This window comes from Rana temporaria, chromosome 9, assembly GCF_905171775.1.
Source record: "Rana temporaria chromosome 9, aRanTem1.1, whole genome shotgun sequence".
Classification (NCBI taxonomy): domain Eukaryota; kingdom Metazoa; phylum Chordata; class Amphibia; order Anura; family Ranidae; genus Rana; species Rana temporaria.
This window is the reverse complement of record NC_053497.1, coordinates 15868415-15894585: the sequence shown is the minus strand read 5'-3', so window position 1 is coordinate 15894585 and position 26171 is coordinate 15868415. Positions and strand designations below refer to the sequence as shown.

General features: G+C 46.9%; 1 protein-coding gene across 1 annotated transcript in view; it reads right to left on the bottom strand.

Moving 5' to 3' along the window:
• RBM34 (RNA binding motif protein 34) overlaps positions 1-25971 on the bottom strand; it is a 30169-nt gene extending 4198 nt beyond the window's left edge. Inside the window, exons 1-9 of the mRNA XM_040322859.1 lie at positions 25867-25971; positions 23349-23482; positions 18593-18761; positions 14905-15041; positions 10252-10438; positions 8852-8911; positions 3833-3876; positions 2051-2134; positions 472-535 (exon numbers count right to left, since the gene is read on the bottom strand). Of these exons, the coding sequence (XP_040178793.1) occupies positions 472-535; positions 2051-2134; positions 3833-3876; positions 8852-8911; positions 10252-10438; positions 14905-15041; positions 18593-18761; positions 23349-23428 (825 nt within the window). The 5' untranslated portion in view covers positions 23429-23482; positions 25867-25971. The remainder of the gene's footprint in view (positions 1-471; positions 536-2050; positions 2135-3832; positions 3877-8851; positions 8912-10251; positions 10439-14904; positions 15042-18592; positions 18762-23348; positions 23483-25866) is intronic.
• Positions 25972-26171: the final 200 nt, after the last annotated feature.

The window sequence follows — 26171 nt, the reverse complement described above, 5'->3', positions numbered from 1 at the left end:
GGGGGGGGGGGGGCGGCCCAGGAGGGCACAGCACAGGGGGGGGGGCGGCCCAGGAGGGCACAGTACAGGGGGGGGGGGGCCAGGAGGGCACAGCACAGGGGGGGCACAATACTGGTATCTGTAGCATTTTTCTTATGCAGAGTAGCTGCTAAATCGTATCTCGCACTCCGATTCCCACTCGCCTTCCTCCCCCGTCCCTCGCCCTGATTGATGCCACATAGTCACCTGGGTTGGACATGAGGGGAGGGGCTGGTTGGTATCGCTGCATGACAGTGATGCAAGTTTATCTGCTCTCTGCAGCCTGTCAGTTATGCAGGGATGCAATCCACTATTCATCTGCTTGTGATGATCCAGTAGATCGTGGTGGAACCCTTAGGGACCTCTCACAGAAGCCCGGTTGAGAAACTCTACAGTATACTCTAGTATATTACATTTTTGTAATTTGGTTTGGGTACATTCAAAGCAGCTTACCGTAGAGCTCTTTGAGGCAAGATCCACTCTGATGTGGAATCCATTGCTGATCTCTGTACCGTTCCTAGTTATAAAAATAAACATGATTAGGGGTGAGCAGGTGAAACAGTTTTGTAGGTGAACCCAAGCAAGCAATTTCCTTTTCATCCTCTGAAACTGCAGCCTAAGGGGACCATTTATGAAGCAGGTACATGGGCCTAACAGCAGAAATACACCGCACAATTAATGAACAGCAGTGTGCTTTACAAATGCGCATTGCACTCACCCTGGAAGCGGAAGTCAGTCTGGTCTAGTGAACTATGACAGTCACCATACCCGGCTCTCCTCCAATCACAGAGTTCTCTCTGCAGCTGTCAGGGACCTGCAGGTATGGGAAAAAGGCTCTTGCGTGCACGCATTCGCACACGCACTGCTGTGCAGAATAGGCAACAGCATCCATCCGTGCCTGTGTTCCGCCGCACGTCGGGTGCGCGCGCACGTGTGCAGCGTGTGCACGTTAGCGCTACTTGGTGCCACTATGCCGCATTGCCGGTTGATCTGCAGCTCTGTACCAGTAATCGGCATACCCGTTTATCCGTTATCTGTACCGACCCGGCTCTGCTTGACCACCCGATATCTCCAATCCCGACCTTGGCTTGCTTTGACCCTGCTCAGTCTTTTATTTGCCTACCTGCTGCCAGACCTTGCCTGTACCTCTGACCACGCTTAGTCTGCTGTATCCAACTGTCCGATTACCTGCTCCTACCCGGCCTGTCTAAACCCTGCTGCTCTGTGTTACACCTAACCTGGCTTATCTCACCCTTCTCCAGCCTCCTGCTGTTCCTGTACCTGCCCGCTCCTGGGTCCCGGCCTACAACTATCCCTACTGCTGCCTACAGTTCCAGCCATTCCTGGAGGATCATCACCCTGCCACTGTGCCAGGCTAATACAACTACCCCAGGCACTCCAACTTTGCTGCTCTCTCGAGCTCACTGTCCCCACTCCACTCACTCCTGAGCCAGGCCTGTAAGAGAGGTCTCCTCCAGCAAGTCAGGCTCTACTACCAGGTACGCTCTGTACTTAACAGCAGCATTACATTGAGATGATCTGTAGTGTGCAGTCGCTTTGCAATGGAGACCAAATAGTGATATGTAAGCAGACTCCTAAATACTGAGACAGGAATGATATATCAGTCCCAGAGCATAGTCCTTCAGAAACAAGTCAGCAATGGCAGAAAACACATTTTAATGCTTACAGTTTCCCTTTAAGGGTCTGTGTATACAGGCTTTTGCTTGCTTTAAAATGCCTTCTCTCTCCAAGCCCTAAACAAATCCCCAACTCCAGCTGCAGGAGCTCCTCCAACACCGCCAGCTCCAAAGCTGTTCCAATAATTTAAAAATTATGATGTAGTAAATTGTTTGTGAAGTGCCACAAAAGGCCCCAAACGTGTGTTCTTTATGTATTCTTTAACTTTTGGGGTGCAGTGCACTGCTTTCTCAGATCTCTTGGTTGGCAAACCTTTTTTCACTAATGTAACTTATGTTAAGGCCTTATGAAAAGCCAGCTCATGTGGCCACTACTAACATTTTCAGGTACTTACCTTACAAGAGCTTTAGTTGCACTTTCTTGTTCTTTGAAAAGCACATAAGCATTAATGTTTTTCCTTTTAGGATGTATTTTCCGTCTGCAAAAAAAAAATAAGAGTTTTCTCATTAATGGGGAACTGCAGTCACTTTGCATATTATTTTATATATACACGGTCATTCTGTACTTGCCGAAATATGCTGCAGAATTCTCCCTCCACTGAGTCTGGCTGCAGCCATTTTAACTGTGGGCAGCTGCCTGTTCACATCCTGGATTCATAGACGCACACCTCCAGCTCTACAGCTCTAATTGCCCTTCTTATAACCCCCCCCCCCCCCTGGAAATCTCTCTCTCTCTCTACACACACGACCGGACATGTCTGCTGGGATCTTTTGGTCTGATGTGTGTACACACCATCAGACCAAATTCCCCACGGACAGAATACGCGGTGACGTGGCGGCGACGATGACGCGGCGACGTGCGCGAACCAGGAAGTTCAATGCTTCCACGCATGCATCGAATCACTTTGACGCATGCGTGGGATTTCGTACTAACCATCGGATATGTCCGACGGACAGGCTTCCAGCGGACAAGTTTCTTAGCATGCTAAGAAACTTTTGTCCGCTGGAAACCTGTCCGGTAGGCCCTACACACGGTCAGACATGTCCGCGGAAACTGGTCCGACGGACCAGTTTCAGCGGACATGTTCGGTCGTGTGTACGAGGCCTGAGAGAGCGCTGTGCATGATGTTATAAGCCTTGGCTTTTTACCAGACAAACAGGAAGTGGGCTGTAGGAGGCACTAACTGGCAAAAAAAAAAAATGTTTTACTATCCAAAGTTAAAACAACAAGGGCAGAAGATTTAATAAATGGAAAGATGAAAAAAAAAAAAAATTACTGAAGTTCTGCTTTAAGCCCCTGTTCACGTTGGGCCAATTTGACATGTCAAATCGCATGCCAAATCGGAGCCTATTTCCGGCAACAGCACCGTCCGAATCGGAACGCCGCCGACTTTGTGGCGCCGCACCAATTCCAAAAAGTAGTTCCTGCACTACTTTTGGCGACCCTGAGGGCGATTTCAATAGAGATCTGTGCATGAACATGCACAGATGTCTTTCAAATTGCCCCCAAACTCACACGATTTTAAACCCACCCTCAATGTGAGGGCTTAAACTAACAACAATGCATGGCTTAAAGTGAACCTGTCCGCACCATAAAGCTGCATTAAAACTTCAGCGTTTTGAGTCAAGGGCAGATCTCCCGTCATTTGAAAGCGCCAATGTGTGAATGACAAAATCGCGGGACTCGCATTTGAAATGCCATTCATTTGAACGACACCTAAAATCGTGGTCCGGGTCTGGCGCGATAAATAGCGCTGCAATCGTGGTAACCACGTTGCCCAAAAGTAGCTCCTGAACTTTTTTTAAGCGACATGCTTCCCGGGATGCGGGTTGTCGCCATTACAGCGCGATTTAACCGCAATTTTGGGGTCATTCAAATGCGAGTCCCGCGATTTGACATTCACACTTCAGCGGTTTCAAATTGCGGCAAATCTGCCCGCCATTCCAAACGCTGAAGTGTGAATGCAGCTTAATGGCAACAAACAGGCTGCAGCACTGCCTGTATCTAAACCAACTAAAAAATATAATATATTGCACCAGTCACTAGATGTGGTGGCTGCACTGGGTTTATTTTTTTTACGTTTTCCTCTATTTTCCTGCACCGTGTTCTGGTGTAAACCGGGCCTTAACTTTTGTGGCTAAAGAAGAAGGAAAACAAAATATATATATCAACTTACTGGATAGTTGCAACTTTTTTGGAGAGGGAGGCATCAGCCCGAGCCTAGACAGAGCAGAAACAAAAATTAAATGGTCACTAAAGTTAAATGTTTTTTTTTTTTTTTTAAAACAAACATGTTATACTTATCTTTTCGACATACAGCTGGCAAGATAAAAGCTCAGCTGTTTGTGTCACGTGGCAACCCATGACTAATTCACGTGACGAGTGACGTAACGCGTGGGGGAGGAGCCTGAGTGATGCATTCGACGGAGTCGAATCCTGAATTGAATCCGTATGAGGAGTTAGTTGCGCTGAGTGGCATCAGAGGCTGTTTTAGGTCTATTCTGTCCAGGGTTTCGTGAGTGCAAACACATCGTGTAGTCCTTGTTCGCCCTTTCCTTGTTACAATACTGTACCATGAGCTTCCTCTCTTTCTTTTTTCCCCCCTCATGAGCTGTGCCTCTCTGAAGCAACAAGTGTCAGCCCCAGACTGTGACAGGAAGTGCTGGGAAGGACCCAGCGTATCATAGGATTTCCCACCATTGATTCAGTCTAAAAAGCACGAACTGTGAATTGTTTTTTCTTGCCGTTTATTGTGTTTCTGGCACTGTTCACTTTTATTTTGCACTGTCGTCATTTTTTGGTACCTCTTCGCTATTTGTGTGATATTTGGTATCATTGCATCTTTTTACACGCTGGTCACTGTATAGCAGCAAGGGTTGATATTAGCGCATTAATACTTTTTATTTACATGTGAAGCACACTATCAGTTTTCCTGCTGGTTTTCTCTTCAGGTTTACCAAAACCATGTAGTACAGGGACCTGCCTGATTGCATACAAATTGAAACGCTTAAGGTTTGACCTCATATTAGATGGTTTTGGTAAACCTGAAGAGAAAACCATCAGGAAAACTGATAGTGTGTATGGGGCTTTATACTTACCTCCACTGTGCAGCTTGTTTTGCACAGAGTGGCCCCGAACCTGGTCTTCTGGGGTCCCTCGGCGGCTGTCTTGGCTCCCCCTCGCAAGGACTTAACACCTTCACGCGAGCAAGCTTGCATGGTGTGGAGTTCTTGCGGGCGCTCTCCCGTGATACTGCCTGTATCACTCTGCCACGCTGCGTCATTGGATGTGATTGACAGCAGCGTGAGTCAATGGCTGCGCTGCTTTCAATCAACCAATGAATGAGCCGGGAAGACGGCCGAGAAGCCTGCACGTTCACGGCACAGAATTTTTGAGGGGTCAGGTAAGTAAAGGGGGGGGGGGGGTTCGGGGGGCCTCTAATCCGCAGATGTTTTTTCACCTTAATGCATAGAATGCATTAAGGTGAAAAAACGTTTACCTTTACAACCCCTTTAATAGACAGAGTGCTGAACAGCTGTGAATCATTTACAGCACGAGAGACTTTGAGGGAGATTTACTAAAAGTGGAGAGTGCAAAATCTGGTGCAGCTCTGCATAGAAATCAATCAGCTTCCAGGTTTTATTGTCAAAGATTATTTGAATAAGCTGAAGTTAGAAGCTATAATGCAGACAGTGGCGGCTGGTGCTCAAATTTTTTTTGGGGGGCGCAAACAAACTGAAAAAATAAAAATCATCTATTGCAGCCTCACTGTGCCCATCAATTGCAGCCTCAATTGCCTATCAAAGAGAAAAGTTGAGGATTTTTTTTTTTAGACTCATACATACATAGGTGGATGCAGTAGCGGTCCCCTGCTGGCACTAAGGCTGAGAACTGAGCGATCAAGCACTGCTGTTCGCTCGGTTCTCAGTGCTCCGTGAGAAGTCACCGGCACTTTTCTCTGCCGCCCCACCACCCGCTGAGAGGCTGAGCCAGGTCCCCGGTCCACGGTTGTGGGTGGATCCCCACCATATGGTCACAGGACAAACAAGCTCCTTTAAGGGTTCTTCTGCCAACTAGGGGCTTCATCTTCTGTGCAGAGTGCAGTTACCTGTTCTGTCTGGACCCTGCCACCCCCCCTTTTCTTTTTGGGGTGGGGGTTCTGCATAGGAACCCTTACAGCTGCTTCTAGCACTCCTCTTTGTTTTCACAAGCAATCTGAGGACACTAAAACCATTCCCAGGTGCACCAAAGAGGCAAGAATGAGCATTGACCATTCTGCTCATGTTAAAAACATTTTTTTTTTAATTAAAAGCCCTGAAATACCCATTTGCTGAGGTGGCCTCTCTGTAGCTTCCCGCTTACCTGACACATGCAGTTCTTTGCGCACATTCAGGGAAGGTTCTATGTCTGGCAGAGGCACCGACTGGCTGCCTGTGCCTTAGCAGGTGGCCCAAGCACCTCTCCTGCAGCACTGGGACCCCTCTTGCCTCATCAGTCAGCAGCAGGAAGGACGAAATCCTCTACCAAATCCTGCATTTCTCCATGCAGGAACAGAGAATCATCTGTCCCCCCCCCCATCTCGGCAGCACCTCTCTTTGCAGCGACAGCACCCCCTCATCTTCACCTTCCCTGGTGTCCGCATTCAGTAAACCCTCTCCAGTCCTCCTCCAGACCTTGCACTTTCTGCTTCCCAGCAGCAGTACAAGGTAAGGGGGTGTGCACGACGATGAAAGGGAGCTCTTGACATTGGATGAAAGGGGGGGGGGGGGTAAGGTGAGCTGGCCCTTTGAGGGCAACCATAATGTTGATGCGGCCTGCAATGAAATGGAGCTGGACACCCCTGATCTAGAGAGACCTCATCTGGAAAAATATGTATTTTAGAACTAATTTTTAATTGGCATCAGCAAAGGGACGGGGTGGCATTCTTAAAGCGGGGGTTCCAACCACAATTAGCATTTTTTTAATGTATGTCCTTTCATCCTGCGTTTTTATAATATAAATCCGGTCACTTACTATTTTACAATCCGCCGCCGCTCCGCATAGTTATTAAAAAAAGATAGTTTATAAAACTATGTCCACACCGTTGTCATTTTTCTTGTGGGCATTGTGAAGCCCACAAGCATTTACATCAAGTCTTGGATGGGGAGTGATAATTGGGTAGCGCACTGCATCCTGGGAAATGATGACACACATTTCCCAGGAGCATTAGAGGGAGATGATGTCAGGATCCTAGGTGATTCCAAAGGCAGATTTCGTGGGACTGCATAGCAACAGGCATTTCCAGATGAGTAAAGACATTTTTTTTTTCCCTTTTTTAGGTCTAATGAGCACAATAATGAAAAAAAAAATTGGGATTGAAACTCCACTTTAAATTTAAACTTTAGGTCTGCTTTAAAGCTGAACTTCAGGGGACAAAACAAAAAACTCTACAATGGTGGTTCCCCCTGCACAGCAAGGGTTAAAACCCCATTTATGTCTCTAGGGCACCCATAACAAGCACCTTTACCTACCTCAAATAGATCTCAAATCTTCACCCTGAAGCTCCAGGTTGTTGGCAATCCTTCAGTATCCTTCCCATACAATGCAAGGGTAAGGGTACTGCATTGTACTTGATGATGTCACAGTGTCTGCGACCAATGGAGTGTCAAGGAGAAGAGGCTGCAGGACGTTGTGGATGGAGTATGCTGCAGTGAGGGATCAGATATAGTAAAAGTCTTTGTTATGGGTACCCTAGACATCAATGAGCAAAGGGACCCCCCACCGTGCAAAGGAAACCCCACTGCAAGGGATTTTTTTTATCTTTTTCCTGAAGTTCAGCTTTACAACGACTGTTGCCAGATAAAATGCACCCTGCATAAAATAAAATCAGGAAAAAAACAGTCCAGCAGGTGGCGACTTCTATCCTCAGGCTCCTGAAAAGCTGCAGTACCTGATGGGATACTCCTGTCATAACAAAGGCACACAGAGGGGGACTAGGCACCCCAACACCCCTGGAAGGATTATTCAGAACACATAGCTCTTTAACCACTTAACTCCCGGACCAAAATGCAGCTAAAGGCCCAGGCCAGGTTTTGCGATTCGGCACTGCGTCTCTTTAACAGACAATTGCGCGGTCGTGCGACGTGGCTCCCAAACAAAATTGACGTCCTTTTTTTCCCCACAAATAGAGCTTTCTTTTGGTGGTATTTGATCACCTCTGCGGTTTTTATTTTTTGCGCTATAAACAAAAATAGAGCGACAATTTTGAAAAAAAAATCTATATTTTTTATTTTTTGCTATAATAAAATATCCCCAAAAATATATAAAAAAAATGTTTTCCTCAGTTTAGGCTGATACGTATTCTTCTACCTATTTTTGTTAAAAAAAAAACAAAAACAAAAAAAACGCAATAAGCGTTTATCGATTGTTTCGCGCAAAATTTATAGCGTTTATAAAATAGGGGATAGTTTTATTGCATTTTTATTAATTTTTTTTTTTTACTACTAATGGCGGCAATCAGCGTTTTTTTCGTGACCGCGACATTATGGCGGACACATCGGACAATTTTGACACATTTTTGGGACCATTGTCATTTTCACAGCAAAAAATGCATTTAAATTGCATTGTTTATTGTGAAAATGACAGTTGCAGTTTGGGAGTTAACCACAGGGGGCGCTGAAGGAGTTATGTTTCACCTAGTGTGCGTTTACAACTGTAGGGGGGTGTGGCTGTAGGTCTAACGTCATCGATCGTGTCTCCCTATAAAAGGGATGACACGATCGATGCAGCCGCCACAGTGAAGCCGTGTTTACATAGGGCTCTCCCCGTTCTTCAGCTCCGGGGAGCGATGGCGAGGGGGTGGCTAGAAACGAATAGCCGCGCCCTCATCTTGGATCGCTTCCAGACGATTTCCAACCGCCGCATGTACCGGGGGGGGGGGGGGGGGGGTCCCGATCTGACCCGCGGAAGGGCAGGGATGTACATGTACGCCCATCTGCCTGTACGTGCCATTCTGTGGACGTACATATACATGCGGCGGTCGTTAAGTGGTTAAGAGAGCAAAGGTCAGAGTCACCGCTCACCACACTGGTAAGTCAGTCTGATCTATTGCAGAATGAGTTTTCTTAGAAAGGACATCTAAAAATATAATCGTTATAAAAAAGCCGATCTGAATATCAGTCTGTGAGAATTTTAATTTAAATGATCGAACACTTACCAAGGAGCGGAACCTCATGGATTCAATCTCGCCAAAGTCCTTAAAGCAAGCCTTCAGCATCTGAAACAAAAGCGGTCAGTATGAAAGTTAAAGCAGAACGTAGAGACACAGACCAATGCCCCAGATGTAAAGGGAGACCCGCTAATTTAATACACATGCTATGGAGATGTCCTAAACTCCATCGCTATTGGTGGGCTGTCTATAGAGCCGGGGGGGGGGGGGGGTATCCTGGATGAATCAAGAATTCCAGGGGGGGAAACACGGTATCAATAAATAGAAGTCTATTCCAGGCTTGTAAGCTCATAGCACAAAAGTGGTCATTACCATTTCCACCTACAGTAGCAGAATGGAAAATGCAAGTAAGGGAAACCCTAACTAAGGAAAATACACTTTTTTATATAGAGGCTGTTTAGGGAAATTTGAAAAAATATGGAGAAGATGGTTTGATATTTTGGATGTTTGGCGAGACTGGAGTAGATAGATGTGTGAGCAACGGGGAGGAGCATGGGGGCCTTCCCCCACCCTTTTATCCTCTCAATATGTGCTTGGGTTGTATTCATTAACTGAGACATCGTAATCATGGGAGGTTACAATGTTTCAGTTATGTGAATGGACAGAGAAAGTGATCACTGTCCATTCAGAAAACTAAGGAGCCGGGTTTACCGGCTCCTACCTCCGCTCTCCATCCTGACAGATCGAGGGGGATGGCAGCACGGAGGGGGAGAAGAGAGGGGGGGCACAGAGAAAAAAAGAAAGGGGGGGGGGGACACAGAGAAAAAAAGAGAGAGGGGGGGGGGCACAGGGAAAAAACGAGAGGGGGGGGGGGCACAGAGAAAAAACGAGAGAGGAGGGGGACACAGAGAAAAAAAAAAAAAGAGGAGGGGGGACACGAAAAAAAAAAAGAGAGGGGGACACAGAGAAAAGAGAGGGGGACACAGAGAAAAGAGAGGGGGACACAGAGAAAAGAGAGGGGGACACAGAGAAAAGAGAGGGGGACACAGAGAAAAGAGAGGGGGACACAGAGAAAAGAGAGGGGGACACAGAGAAGAAAAAAAGAGAGGGGAACACAGAGAAAAGAGAGGGGGACTTGGAGGAGGATAGGGGACAGTCAGCAGTGATCGTGTGTGGTTGAGAAGCACCGATCACCGCTGAAAGTGGGAGGTGGGGTGGGGGGCGAGAGAGAAAGGTCCGGCTGTCAGACTTCTATGCAGGGTGATCAGTGCTTGTAACTCTCCCACAGCACTGATCACCCTGACTGCCGAGGTATCGGGTGAAGCATCGGAGCATTTGCCCGAGTAGAAGTACTCAGGCAAATGCTCGGTACCCATACTAGTATCGGTATTGGGACAACCCTACTTAACGAGCATTAGTATAGAGTTACATTGTATATGGTATGTTACCTGTTTAGTGCAGGACACAGGCAGGTTCCCGATAAAGATGGTTCTCTTGTTTTTCACCTTCTCTTCCGACTTGATTTGTCTCCTCTTGATGTACAGGGGCAGCTCCTCGTCGTCTGTGCTCTTCTTGCCCTTCTTCGCTTGAGCCTTTGCTATTTCATCTTCGTCTGCATTTGCCAGAGAGCTTTCCCTGCAATAAGAGACACCATCAGGGATGTGGAAGAAGTGCAATTTAATTTTATTACATATTTTTTTAATGACGTCTTATAAGTTATAAAACAATAGCTGAATACAATGATAGGAGGAGTTGCTAGTTAAAGTGGTTGTAAACTTCAAACATGAAATATGAACAAAGCATATCCCTCTATTGTGGGTACTTGTCTCAATTCAGAGCACCAAGTGTCATTTCTGTCTGTTGCTTCATTCATCTGCTCTCAGCATGAATCACTCCTGACACCAGGGATTGATCAATATCGTATTTCGCCGCCAATACCGATATTTTGCCCACCTCTCCTGCCGATAGTCAATATTTTGTACATTATACTGTTTTGTTTTTTTATCACTGTTATTGCTGTCACAAGGAATGTAAACATCCCTTGTGACAGTAATAGTCAGTGACAGGTACTCTTTATGGAGGGATCGGGGGGGGTCTACAAGACCCCAAACCCCTCCTCTTCACTTCAAAGTATTCAGAACGTCAAGATCTGCGTTTTTTTTAATACTTTATTTTTTAAAACTGGCACCTTTAAGAGGCCAGTAATCCGGGTAGTGAAGACATCACTTCCGGATTACTAGATCCGAGACCCGAACTAAGCATCGGATTTGTTCGGGTCTACAAGCAAGCGTGCCGGCTGATTGCTTGGGACTTCCGGTGGGGCAGGAGAGCCCGGGCGAGCGTCGGAATGTCCCCTCTCGTTGCTTGTAATGACAGCCGAGTGGCTGCTGAGCCGTATCGGTTGTTATTACAATAAACCCGACCGTCCGCTCTAAAGAACGGTACCGGGGTGATGCCTGCAGTAAAACTCCTTGAAGCAATATCGGTTAGCTTTTCGACCGATACTTCTTAAAAGGTAAATAAATATCGGCTGCCAATAAATCGGATGATTCCCTACCTGACACCAAGAGAAAAATGGTGACAGGGGGGGGAACTCCAGCACACAGTCTGATTGACAGACTTGGCTCCGTTTCTGTGTGCAGTGTGAAGGATCCACTCCCTTCAAATCAGCTCTGAAAAAATCTTTAATTTCTGAGTTTTACAAAAGATATACATGACACATGACTGCAGATAAACAGGCACAACTTATGTAGAAGGATTTGTTTCATCTCTGTGTGTCACATGAGGCCAGTCACTTCACTGGGTACATGTAAGCGTTTATGACCACTTTAAATAGTCAATAGAGAGTGAACATAATCCACCGAAAGGCAATGAATTATCTAAGGGTTCCAAACTTTATGGAAACTTTAGGGCCCTTTGCACACAAGGCCGTTCAACTGCAGCGAGACTCTCCCGGCGTTCTAGTGCGCCTGGGATGGACAGGTGCCGTGCTTTAGCCCCACTGCAGGCAGGCTGTCAAAGTAAATGGCTGACAGGGCTGTACTGCACGGTATGGGCGTTTAGGGCCCTGTACATTCAGGAACAAAAAGGTCTGGAATGCAGAAGACCCCCCCCGAGTTCTGGACCTTTGTCCCTTTAGCAGGCTGAATAGTGCCCCCAGGATGGACAGGTGCAGTGAACTGCAGAGAGGGACACACTGCAGCTGGATGACCCCGTGGGTCCAATAACAGTATGGACTACCATTATAAAGTAACGGCGCGGGACAAACTTCTTTGTGCATGGAGAGCGAGAGGTCGCGGCCTACCACGCGATGTACAACATTCCAACCCGGATGAGAGGGGCCTAGCACCGCTTGCTGTTCGGCGGACATCCATCCAGCACCACTTCGGTCACCTGCCAACCTGTGTTTTTCAAGCTCTGCATCGAGACATTGAACCGGTGGATGACGCTACAGGGGCTACTGTCCAGAGGGCCTCAGATCGGCCTGGTCGTTGCTGAGAGGACAATTGCCCGCCTTTACAAATCATTTATGATGGCTTCACTGGGACACTTTGCACAGACATCTATACCTTGGGAATACTTTACTGAACCCATCTTAAACACTGTGCATAGACATCTTTAGTTACTTCCACTTTAAGAAATCCTATTGCTTGCCATTACACCTTACTGGATATAATTAACCACTTAAGCCCCGGACCAATATGCAGCCTAAAGACCCAAGGGGTTTTTACAGTTCGGGACTGCGTCGCTTTAACAGACAATTGCGCGGTCGTGCGACGTGGCTCCCAAACAAAATTGGCGTCCTTTTTTCCCCACAAATAGAGCTTTCTTTTGGTGGTATTTGATCACATCTGCGGTTTTTAGTTTTTGCGCTATAAACAAAAATAGAGCGACAATTTTGAAAAAAAAAGCAATATTTTTTACTTTTTGCTGTAATAAATATCCCCCAAAAACATATATAAAAACATTTTTTTTCCTCAGTTTAGGCCGATACGTATTCTTCTACCTATTTTTAGTAAAAAAAATCGCAATAAGCGTTTATCGATTGGTTTGCGCAAAATTTATAGTGTTTACAAAATAGGGGATAGTTTTATTGCATTTTTATTTTTATTTATTTTTTTACTACTAATGGCGGCGATCAGCAATTTTTTTCGTGACTGCGACATTATGTCAGACACTTCGGACAATTTTGACACATTTTTGGGACCATTGTCATTTTCACAGCAAAAAGTGCATTTAAATTGCATTCTTTATTGTGAAAATGACAGTTGCAGTTTGGGAGTTAACCACAGGGGGCGCTGTAGGAGTTAGGGTGCACCTAGTATGTGTTTACAACTGTTTGGGGGTGTGGCTGTAGGAATGACGTCATCGATCGTGTCTTCCCTATAAAGGGAATGACGCGATCGATGCGCCGCCATAGTGAAGGACGGGGAAGCCGTGTTTACACACGGCTCTCCTCGTTCTTCAGCTCCGGGGAGCGATCGCGACGGAGCGGCTATAAACAAATAGCCGCGCCGTGGTCCCGGATCGCTCCCCGAGCGGACCCGACCTCCGCATGTAGCGGGGGGGGTCCCGATCGGACCCCCCACCCGCTAATAGGCGAGGACGTACCCATACGCCCATGTGCCTGTACGTGCCATATTGTGGACGTATATGTACATGGGCTGGTCCTTAAGTGGTTAATGAGCTCCTACATGCCAGTGAAGACCATCAGATCTGAAACGGGGACATTGCTGTCATTATTGCTATAAGGGTCCTTATACCATTGCCATCAAGTCTGACCTCTCGTTAGGGTTGAAGGTTTATAGGCTGGTCGAGGTTTCCCCCTTTAGACATTTGTCAGTATAACCATCTAACTTTGTTTATCCTTCCAGGTGCAAGCAAAACCCCACTGTACATGTGTATTTACTAGACTATTTTACCTGCAAATATTTAGCTTGCGTTTCCAAGGAATTCCTTTGCCGAGTTGGCGCTGTTGTCTGACTTATTGCTTTAAAGGGGTTGTAAAGGTAAAAAATGTTTCCCCTAAATAGCTTCCTTTAACCTTAGTGCAGTCCTCCTTCACTTACCTCATCCTTCCATTTTGCTTTTAAATGTCCTTATTTCTTCTGAGAAATCCTCACTTCCTGTTCTTCTGTCTGTAACTCCACACAGTAATGCGAGGCTTTCTCCCTGGTGTGGAGAAAGCCTCTTGAGGGGGCGAGCAGGAGTGTCAGGACGATGTGTAGTTACAGACAGAAGAACAGGAAGTGAGGATTTCTCGGAAGAAATAAGGACATTTAAAAGCAAAATGGAAGGATGAGGTAAGTGAAGGAGGACTGCACTAAGGTAAAGGAAGCTATTTAGGGAAACATTTTTTTACCTATACAGCCCCTTTAAGGTGGTGCAAAGATTTCTGAACCCAGAGTGTCAGGTGGGTTGGAATGTTCATCAGGTCATGGCGGTGCAGATGAGCAGGTAAATCCAAGCAGCCCTCTAGGGGGCTGTGCTACATACATACATATGTAAACAATTTCCAGCAAATATATGATAACCTGGTTGGGGAGGGGCCACAATTAAATCACAATCAGTAACAATCATGTTCTAATGCAGTGGTCTCCAAACTGCGGCCCTTCGCTTGATTTTATCTGGCCCTTGGGGTGCTTTTTTATTCATTGGCACCAATGACGGGGCAGAATTCCTCCCAGTGACGGGGCAGAATTCCTCCCAGTGACGGGGCAGAATTCCTCCCAGTGACGGGGCAGAATTCCTCCCAGTGACGGGGCAGAATTCCTCCCAGTGACGGGGCAGAATTCCTCCCAGTGACGGGGCAGAATTCCTCCCAATGACACCAATAATGGGGTCCAATGACACCAATGATGGGGGATTTTGTACACCTGATGGCCACAGTCCGGCCCCCTTAGAGTCTGGAGGACAGTAATCCGGCCCTTTGTTTAGAACGTTTGGAGACCCCTGTTCTAATGGAAAGCCCACAATGCTTTCTTACCCAGACACTGAACCCAAAAACACAACAAGCAGACAATAGTGATTTTTGTTTTTGTATTACATGTCATCACTGGATGTTGCCCCGACCTGCTTCCAATAATCTGAATTGGTAATACCTGTTTGCTAGTTTCTTTTCTGCTACGGTCAACTCCTTCTTAGGCTTTTTAGTTTCTTTCTCCAGCGTCGGATGAGAGGCCGATGCTGTTTTCTCTTTTGTGTCTTCTGTTTCAGGAAGTTTTCTTTTTGTTTTTGTCTGTGGAAGCAATTCAAAAGGATGAAATCATTAAAAGATCGGACCAAACAATCAAACGGTTGGAAGATTTGGCTTTTACGGTCCCCCTCCCACATTTTTATAAATATTTTTGGTGGCCCAACTCTTTTAGGATACATTTGTTGTACGAATGTCAAACATTTGTGCAAGTTAAACGAAATATCCCTTATTCTAAGAGATTCATTTCTGTATTGTCAACTATATTTAGTGGCCAAAATGACCCCCTGATTCACACTTGGCATTTAAAATCGGCGGCATTTGCCGGCAATGACACCGTCCCAATCGCTGCGGCGTTGCACCGATTTCAAAAAGTAGTTTCTGTACTACTTTTTGCGACTTCGAGTCGCAATTTACATTGACGTCTATGCAGAAACCTACACAGGTGTGTCTGTAATCGCGGCCGAAATCAGGACTGCCAGCGGGATGCATTAGGGCCCTTTCACACATACAGACCTTATGTCCGCATTTTCATCCGTCCGTTTGCGGATGAAAACGGGACATACATGGGTCCCTATGTGATTACGGGTGTCAGCGAATGAACATCCGTTGACACCCGTAATTTGTCCGCCTCCGCAAAGATCCGCATTTGCAGACGGAAGAAATCCTATTTTTCTTCTGTCTGCCGGATCGGATGAACATGGACAGACGGGCCGTGTTCATCCGATCCCCCATAGGGGAGAGCGGAGGAAACACAGGGCGGTCCCTGCACAGTGTGCGGGGACCGACCTGTCAGCTGCCGGCTCAGCGGGGATTTTACGGAGGATCCCCGCTGAGCTTTGCGGACACACGGAGCGGATCATTACTGATCCGCTCCGTGTGAAAGGGCCCTTAAGGTGAAAAAACACAAGGGTTTATAACCCCTTTAAGCGCAAAATCACGTACCCGATTGCACACAGCAGGAGCCAATCAGCGGGTGTGATGGCCGCAGGTGGTCAGACCACCAGCCACCCCCGTGATTGCTCACTGGAGAGACAGAATGACCTTCTACCTCTCAAGGCAGACAGTCAGTCTGTTAGAGAGGAAGAGAGTCATCTGTGACTCCTGCTAATCAGGAACACAGATCTCTCTCTTCCTCCAGTGCATCCCTCGCCCACACAGTAAGAAACCACTCATAGGGAACACAGTTAACCCCTTTGATTGCCCCTGGTGTTAACCCCTCTCCCCTGACAGTGTCATTTATACATTGACAGTGCAATTTTTTTTTTAGCACTAATCACTATTGAGGTCACTGGTCCCCCAAAGTGTCACTAATAGCTAGATTCACGTAGGGCGGCATATGTTTGAGCCGGCATAGCGTATCGTATTTATGCTACGCCGCCGTAAGTTAGAGAGGCAAGTGCTGTATTCACAAAGCACTTGCGTCCTAAGTTACGGCGGCGTAGCGTAAATTTGCTGGCCTAAGCGTGCCTAATTCAAATTGTGAAGAGGTGGGCGTGTTTTATGCAAATGAATCGTGACCCGACGTGATTGACTTTTTTTTTTACGAACGGTGTCCGTGGACATATGCCAGTGCGCATGCTCCAAATTACGCCGCAAAGACTTATTGGTTTCGACGTGAACGTAAATTACGCCCAGCCCCATTCACGGACGACTTACGCAAACGACGTAAAAATTGCAAAATTCGACGCGGGACCGACGTCCATACTTAACATTGGCTAGGCCAGCTTTTTGTTGGACTAACTTTACGCCTGAAAACGCCTTACGTAAACGGCGTATCTTTACTGCGACGGGCAAGCGTACGTTCGTGAATAGGCGTATCTCGCTGATTTACGCATTCTAGGCATAAATCAGCGTACACGCCCCTAGTGGCCGGCGTAAATAGTCAGCTAAGATACGACGGCGCAGGAGGTCGTATCTTAGCTACATTTAAGTGTATCTCAATTAGAGAATACACTTAAATGAACGACGGTGCAGATTCAGAGTAACGACGGCGTATCTACTGATACGCCGGCGTAAACCTCTCTGGATCTGGCTATAAGTGTCAGATTTGTCCGCCACAATCCCGGTTAAAAAAAAAAAAAAATTGGCCTGGTAAAAGGGGGTAAAACCTTCCAGAGCTGACTTAAAAAGTGTTATCCCATAGAAAATATGTGGAGGGAGCTGAAGGTTCGAGTTGCCAAACGTCAGCCTGGAAACCTTAATGACTCGGAGAGGATCTCCAAAGAGGACAAAATGCCTCCTGAGATGTGTGAGAACCTGGAGGCCAACTACAAGAAACGTCTGACCTCTGTGATTGCCAACAAGGGATTCTCCACCAAATACTTAGTCATAGTTTGTGAAAGGGTCAAATATTTATTTCACTCATCAATTCATAACTTTTCTGAAATGCGTTTTTCTGGATATTTTTGTTGTTATTCTGTCCCTCACTGTTAAAATAAACCGACCATTAACCCTTTCATGCCGAGCGTACGCATATATGCGTCCTCGGCTTTCGGGGGTTATACCGGGATGAAGCCTGCAGCTGCAGGCATCATCCCAGTACCGTTGTTTAGAGCCGGCGATCGGCTATCCAGACATAACAACCGATGCAGCTAAAAGCCACTTGGTTGTTATGCCGGAGGACATCCCCCTCTCCCGCCGCTCTGACCGGGCCTCCCGTCCCACCAAGAGGCCCGATCCTCGAATCGGCGCCTCCAACGTCCAGGCGCAGACTGAAACTAAGCCATAAACGGCTTTGATCCAGTCTCCGCATTGAAAACACGGAAGCGACGTCATGACGTCGCTTCCGGGTTTCTCGGCTGCCAATGGCGCCGAATTTAAAAAAGTACACGGTATTCAGAATCGCTGTTTTTGGCGATCTGAATACTTTGAAGTGCAAATGTAATATTATAAAAATAAAATAAATTAGAAAAAAAAAAAAAAGCGAGCTTGCGCAACAAAGAAAAGGCATACTGAAGTCGCACCCACATATGAAAACGTAGTTCAAATCACACATGTGAGGTATCGCCGCGATCGTCGGAGCGAGAGCAATAGTTCTAGCCCTAGACCTCCTCTGTAACTCTAACCTGGTAACTGTAAAAAAAAGTTTAAAGCGTCGCCTATGGAGATTTTTAGGTACCGTAGTTTGTTGCCATTCCACGAGTGCGTGCAATTATAAAGCGTGACATGCTTGGTATCTATTTACATCATCTTTCACATTATGCAAAAAAATTGGGCTAACTTTACTTTTTCATTTTTTTTTAATTCATGAAATTTAATTTTTCCCAAAAAGTTGCGTTTAAAACAACGCCGCACAAATACCGTGTGACATAAAATATTGCAACAATCGCCATTTTATTCTCTAGATTCTCTGCTAAATATAATATATATATATATATATATATATATATATATATATATATATATATATATATATATATATATATATATATATATATATATATATATATATATATAATGTTTGGGGGTTCTAAGTAATTTTCAAGCCAAAAATACGGATTTTAACTTGTATACACCAAACGTCTTAAATAGGCTTAGGCATGAAAGGGTTAAAATTAGAGAGCGATTATTTCTTTGTCATTGTGACAACTCACCAGCACAACAGGAACATATAGCGGCTGTACAGTGGAGACCTTGGTATCGAAGAGGGAGGACAGGGTTGAGGAACTCTGGGTAGATTTCTTGGAGAACAAGCTGCCTGCAATTTCTCCAGCAACATAACTCTCGGCTCCGGGGGCCACTTCCAGGCTTTTAGTTTCATCCCTGCAAGATGTAGCAATAGCAAAAATGACAATATTTCCCCAAATACACAAAAAAGTTTCAAATACTGTAGTACGGGTCTATATTCATAATTCATTTTAGTTATTGATTTACAAGAAACTTGGTAATAGTTTTATGTTGGTGTATACTTGAGGTGGTGTATAAGGAGTCACTTCTAGCTATATACAAAATGCTTAAAGGGGAGTTCCAGCCTTTTAGTGCTTATTAATAGTCAGAAGCTACAAAAAGTGTAGCTGCTGACTTTTAATAAACAGAAACTTACCTGCTCCACGGTCCAGCGATGCGGCCGCCCGAAGCTCCACTCCTCTCCGGACGGCGGCTCCATTCATCGGCTTTGCAGCTGGGCACTCACTGCGCATGCACGAGTCGCGCTGCGCTCTATGAATGGACAGGCGATCGCCTAAAGGGAGGGGCCGCCTAAGGCGAGAGGAGGAGTCGCCTAGGCGGTCCCTGGGCGGAAGGAGGAAGTGGGACAGGAGGTCCCACTCCTACAGAAGCCCCCACTCCCCCAAAAAAATGACATGCCAAATGTGGCATGCAAGGGGGCGAGGAGTGCTTAACCACTTAACCCCCGGACCATATTGCTGGTCAAAGAGCACTTTTTGTGATTCGGCACTGCGTCGCTTTAACTGACAAAATTGGCGTCCTTTCCCCCCCCCCCCCGCAAATAGAGCTTTCTCTTGGTGGTATTTGATCACCTCTGCGGTTTTTAGTTTTTGCGCTATAAACAAAAAAGAGCGACAATTTTGAAAAAAATGAATATTTTTTACTTTTTACTATAATAAATATCCCCCAAAAATATATAAAAAAAATATTTTTTTCCTCAGTTTAGGCCGATACGTATTCTTCTACATATTTTTCGTAAAAAAAAAAAACGCAATAAGCGTTTGATTGGTTTGCGCAAAAGTTATAGCGTTTACAAAATAGGGGATAGTTTTATGGCATTTTTATTAATATTTTTTTTTTTTACTAGTAATGGCAGCGATCAGCGATTTTTTTTTCGGTACTGCGACATTATGGCGGACACTTGACACATTTTTGGGACCATTGGCATTTTTATAGCGATCAGTGCATTGATTACTATAAAAATGCCACTGGCAGGGAAGGGGTTAACACTAGGGGGCGGGGAAGGGGTCAAGTATGTTCCCTGGGTGTGTTCTAACTGTAGGGGGGGTGGACTCACTAGGGGAAATGACTGATCGCCGTTCATACATTGTATGAACAGAAGATCAGCATTTCTTCCCCTGACAGGACCGGTAGCTGTGTGTACACACACAGCTACCGGTTCTCGCTCTGTAACGAGCGATCGCGGGTGCCGGGCGCGGGAGTCAGGAGCGAGCAGGGGGGTGCGCGCGGCCCTAGTGGCCGCTTCGCCTGCCGATGTAGAGCTACGAGCTCTCGCGCATGGGAGAGCCGACCTGCCGCCGTAGAACTGCGGCGGCTGGTCGGCAACCAGTTAAAGTAGAACTTTTGGGTGGAACTCCGCTTTAATGCAATTAGACATCCGTTTTATTTTTCCATTTTGAAGTTGGGAACCTTTGACCCTTTTTTAGCTATCATTTTCCCTGCCATATAAATATGACTGGGAGGCCAGGGTCGAGTTGAGTTGGATTCAGAAGGGAAGTATGAATCAAGGACCATCGTCTCCAGGAACTTCTTCAATCACCTCTTCTCTTGGGAAATATGTACAGTGCCTTGAAAAAGTATTCATACCCCTTGACATTTCCCACATTTTGTCAAGCAAAAACATAAATGTATTTTATTGGGATTTTATGTGATAGACCAACACAAAGTGGCACATAATTGTGAAGTGGAAGGAAAATTATAAATTGCCTTCAGAAGTCACCTATCTAGTAAAATAGTCCACCTGTGTGTCATTTAATCTCAGTATAAATACAGCTGTTCTGTGAAGCCCTCAGAAGTTTGTTAAAGAACCTTAGTGAACAAACAGCATCATGAACGCCAAGGAACACACCAGACAGGTCAGGGATAAAGTTGTGGAGAAGTGTAAAGCAGGATTAGGTTATAAAAAAATAATCCCAAGCTTTGAACATCTCACGGAGCTTCTGTTCAATCCATCATCCGAAAATGGAAAGAGTATGGCACAACTGCAAACCTACCAAGACATGGCCGTCCACCTAAACTGACCGGGCCGGGCAAGGAGAGCATTCATCAGAGAAGCAACCAAGAGGCCCATGGTAACTCTGGAGGAGCTGCAGAGATCCACAGCTCAGGTGGGAGAATCTGTCCACAGGACAACTATTAGTGGTCTCTCCACAAATCTGACCTTTATGGAAGAGTGACAAGAAGAAAGAAAGTCATAAGTCCCATCTACAGCTTGCAAGAAGCCACGTGGGGGACACAGCAAACATGTGGAAGAAGGTTCTCTGGTCACATGAGACCAAAATTGAACTTTTTGGCCTAAAAGCAAAACTCTGTGGAGGTTGATTTACTAAAACTTGAGAGTTCAAAATCTGGTGCAGCTCTGCAAAGGGACCAATCAACGTCCAGTTTTTGTCAAAGCCTAATTGAACAAGCTGAAATTAGAAGCCGATTGGCTAACATACACAGCTGCTACAGATTTTGCACTTTCCAATTTTAATAAATTAACCCCTATGTGTGGTGGAAAACATTGCAAATCTCCTTGAATACACCATCCCCACCGTGAAACATGGTGGTGGCAGCATCATGTGGTGGGGATGCTTTTCTTCAGCAGAGACATGGAAGCTGGTCAGAGTTGATAGGAAGATGGATGGAGCCAAAAACAGGACAATCTTAGAAGAAAACCTGTTAGAGTCTGCAAAAGACTTGAGACTGGGGCCGAGGTTCACCTTGCAGCAGGACAACGACCCTAAACATACAGCCAGAGCTACAATGGAATGATTTAGATCAGGGGTCTCCAAACTATGGCCCTCCAGTTATTCAGGAACTACAATTCCCAGTCATGCCCATGAATGTCAGAGTTTTACAATGCCTCATGGGACTTGTAGTTCTTGCAACAGCTGGAGGGCTGTAGTTTGGAGATCCCTGGTTTAGATTAAAGCATATTCATGTGTTAGAATGGCCCAGTCACGGTCCAGACCTAAATCCCATTGAGAATCTGTGGCAAGACTTGAAAATTGCTGTTCACAGACGCTCTCCATCCAATCTGACAGAACTTGAGCTATTTTGCAAAGAAAAATGGGCAAAAATGTCCCTCTCTAGATGGGCAAAGCTGGCAACCATGTTCTTTACATATTACTACTGTATGCATACCACATATTTCTTGCTATCTCTGTTCATTTTCTGCTACAGAGATCAATATTTTGCCATGGTAGAGAGATTGGAATCTGATTGGTTCTGTGGACAGGTGTATTTTATACAAGCTGAGATTAAGAGCACTCCCTTTAAAGTTGTAGTAAACCCTCGGGGACAAGTTACACCTACAGGTAAGCCTAGCTTACCTGCGATGCATAGTAGCCCATTATGCTTTACCTTTGCAGGGACACATAGAGGAAGTAAAACCCATCAGGGTTTACTTCCTTTGAAGAGAGTGCTCCTAAGCTCAGCTCTTTATCAGTATAGAAGACAGCTGGGAGCCAGAAATCTTGCTGATCGATAGGAGATTAACCACTTGCTTACTGGGCACTTAAACCCCCCTCCTGCCCAGACCAATTTTCAGCGCTGATGCACTTTGATTGACAATTGCGCGGTCATAAAACGCTGTACCCAAATTAAAAAAATTCACATAAATAGAGCTTTCTTTTGGTGGTATTTGATCACCTCTGCGTTTCTTTTTTTTTGTTAAAAAAAATAAAAAGACTGATTTTTTTTTTTTATATTTTGTTATAAAAATGTTCTCCTTTACTGATGTGGCTGCACTGGTGGGCACCGATAAGGCGGCATTGATAGGTGGCACTGATAGCTGGCAGTGATTGGAATTGATCGGCTCTGGTAGGTTACACCGATGAGGCACTGATTGGCACCAATGGTGGGCATTGATAGGTGGCACTCATGGGCACTGTAGACACTGGCAGGTGGCAGGGGGTACTGATTGGCAGACATGAGGCAGATGTGCCTCCTTCCTCTTCGGGACCAATGTCCCTTGCACCTAAGCCGGTATTCGGCTCTTTTTTCTCCTCACGCTGTAAGCGCGAGGAAAAAAAATAAAAAAACGATTACCGAGCTTTGTTTACATCACCTGATCAGCTGTCAGCTGACCACGTGGTAAGGGGTCGGGATCGGTGATCACCCGCGTCTCAGGTGATCACAGCGCGTGCCCTGCAGACACCCTTTTGCACAAATACTGGGGCACAAGAGTCTGAGGGCTCATCCACACAAGGAGGCACGTCTGAGCGCGGATTTTTTTTTTTCACCTTCCCATGTGTTGAATTTTTTTTTGTAATAGGCTGCTCAGGAAACATGCAAAAAAAAAGCTCCGCCATGATTTTTTTGGGGGGGTGGAACTCCTCTTTAATCTGTTAAACCAACAAAAAATAAAAAAATAAAAAGGGCCCCGAATTGCTCCTGTGTGATTCTGCCCCAAAACGGAACCCACCGCCTCCCATTGCCCCCCCATCTTCTACTCACACTGACTCCGCCTCTCTTTTCGGCTTTTTCACCTTCACCTTCTTCGGTTTACTTTTCGGTTCTTTCTGCTCTTTGGTCATTTTCTTCAGGCGGTCACACAGGTTTCAGATGTTTTCAATACCGTTTAAATAAACCTACAAAATACAGAATAATTCAGCAAAGATTCCAGACATAAAGTCTGGTCAGTCAGCGCACTCCCAATCGAATCCAGCAAATACTGCAACTGTGCTAAAGGAGGAAAAAATACTCGGTGTCCTGTCTCCTGACAGTGCTGCCACCACATGGACAACCACAGCACTGCTGCCAGGTTTATGCTGCGGTCTGTATGTCTATTGAAGCAACTTCTCTTTACTTCCTGTTTGGTCACAAGGACAGGAAGTGAGGAGAATCTCTCCAACAATTATGTGGACAGTAATAAAAAGACTAGCATGGGGAGGGGGGGGGGGTAAGGAGGGAACAGAGAGAGAGGGATAGGGGGGGAAGAGGGAATGGGAAGTTTAAGAGGTTGGATTGCATGTGAGTAGGGGGTGAGGCTGTGGGAGGACAGTAGGAGGGGTGAGGAAGCGAGAGGGGTTTGGAATGGGAGGGAAGTAAAATGAGCAGGGAAGCAAGAGGCGAGTGGGTAGGAGGGGTAGGGTAGTAGGGGGGTGAGTGGGAGAAGTGGGAAAGCAGGAGTGAAGTGGAAAGGTTGGGGAAGTGAGTAGGAGGGGCAAGGAAGTTAAAGGTGTTGGGAATCGGAGGGGAATGGAAGTGGGAAAGGAGTAGTAGGGGTGGTGATGTGAGAAGAATTGGGAATGGGAGGAAACAAGGATGGGCAGGGAAGCGAGAGATGAGAAGGTAGGGGGCTGGAAGTGGGAGGAGAGAGGAGTTGGCGGCATGCAAGTGGAAGGGGTAGGGAAGTGGTTAGGAATGGGTGGTGGGTATGGAAGTGGGAGGGGTTATGAATGGGAGAGGTAGGGAAGTGGGTGGGTTTAGGGATGGGAGGGGTAGGGAAGTAGGTGGGGTTAGGAATGGTTGGGGGCAGAGAAGTGGGAGGGGGAGTTAGGAATAGGTGTGGGGGCAGGGAAGTGGGAGGTGTTAGGAATGGGTGGGGGGCAGGCAACTGGGAGGCGTTAGGAATGGGTGGGGGGCAGGCAACTGGGAGGAGTTAGGAATGGGTGGGGGGCAGGCAACTGGGAGGAGTTAGGAATGGGTGGGGGGCAGGCAACTGGGAGGAGTTAGGAATGGGTGGGGGGGGAGGGAACCAGGAGGGGTTAGGAATAGATGGGGGGGCAGAGAAGTGGAAGGGGTTAGTAATGGGTGGGGGCAGAGAAGTGGGAGGGGTTAGTAATGGGTGGGGGCAGAGAAGTGGGAGGGGTTAGTAATGGGTGGGGGCAGAGAAGTAGGAGGGGTTAGTAATGGGTGGGGCAGAGAAGTGGGAGGGGTTAGTAATGGGTGGGGGCAGAGAAGTGGGAGGGGTTAGTAATGGGTGGGGGCAGAGAAGTGGAAGGAGCTAGTAATGGGTGGGGGGCAGAGAAGTGGAAGGGGTTAGGAATGGGTGGGGTTTGGGAATAGGTGGGGGCAGGGACATGGGAGGGGTTAGGGATGGGGGGGTAGAGAAGTGGAAGGGGTTAGGAATGTGTGTGGGGGGACAGAGAAGTGGAAGGGGTTAGGAATGTGTGTGGGGGGGCAGAGAAGTGGAAGGGGTTAGGAATGTGTGTGGGGGGGCAGAGAAGTGGAAGGGGTTAGGAATGTGTGTGGGGGGCAGAGAAGTGGAATGGGTTAGGAATGGGTGGGGGGCAGGGAACTGGGAGGTGTTTGGGAATGGGGGTGGGGACGTGGGAGGGGTTGGGAATGGGGCAGAGAAGTGGAAGGGGTTTGGGAATGGTGGGGGCAGGGACGTGGGAGGGGTTAGGAATGTGGGGTGGGCAGAGAAGTTGAAGGGGTTAGGAATGGGTGGGGGGCAGGGAACTGGGAGGTGTTTGGGAATGGGGACGTGGGAGGGGGTAGGAATGGGTGGGGCAGAGAAGTGGGAGGGGTTAGGAATGGAGGGGTTAGGAATGGGGGGGCAGGGACGTGGGAGGGGTTAGGAATGTGGGGGGGCAGAGAAGTGGAAGGGGTTAGGAATGGGTGGGGGGCAGGAAACTGGGAGGTGTTTGGGAATGGGGACGTGGGAGGGGGTAGGAATGGGTGGGGGTGGGGCAGAGAAGTGGGAGGGGTTAGGAATGGGTGGGGGCAGAGAAGTGGAAGGGGTTAGGAATGGGGAGGCAGAGACATTGGAGCGAGTAGGGGGTTGGGAGAATATAAATCCTACGAGAGCCTTTAATTTCTTCCCTCCTCCCAAACCTGAGCCCACATGTGTAGTGTGTACAGTATATGTGATCAGCTCCCTGTCCCGGCATTGCATCTACACCGCTCCATATTACACACAGATCGGACTCTCCTTCAGTCATAGATGGGGATATACGGAGGAGAAGAGAAGTCAGTGTACAGGAGAGGACGGTCTGCACACATCACAATACATACACACAGCACTCACCTCCCATGTGCGGCTCTCCTATACAACTTCCGGGATCCGGACTTCTATTCATCAACAAACTTTATTAACAGCAGACAACAGGACAGTCCCTGTCCACCCATGCTGTATCCGGTCCATAGAGCCACGGGGGCGGGCAGTGAGGCTCATTCTCACATATCTCCCTCCTCACATGGCTCAGTCCCTACAGACAATTAGAGAGGAGCGGAGTGCACGGGGAGATCCCTATATCATCCACACACCCCGACCTCATAGAGGAGAGTCCTCTGTAGGTTGGATAGAGTAAAGGAGGGTTATAACCTCTGTCA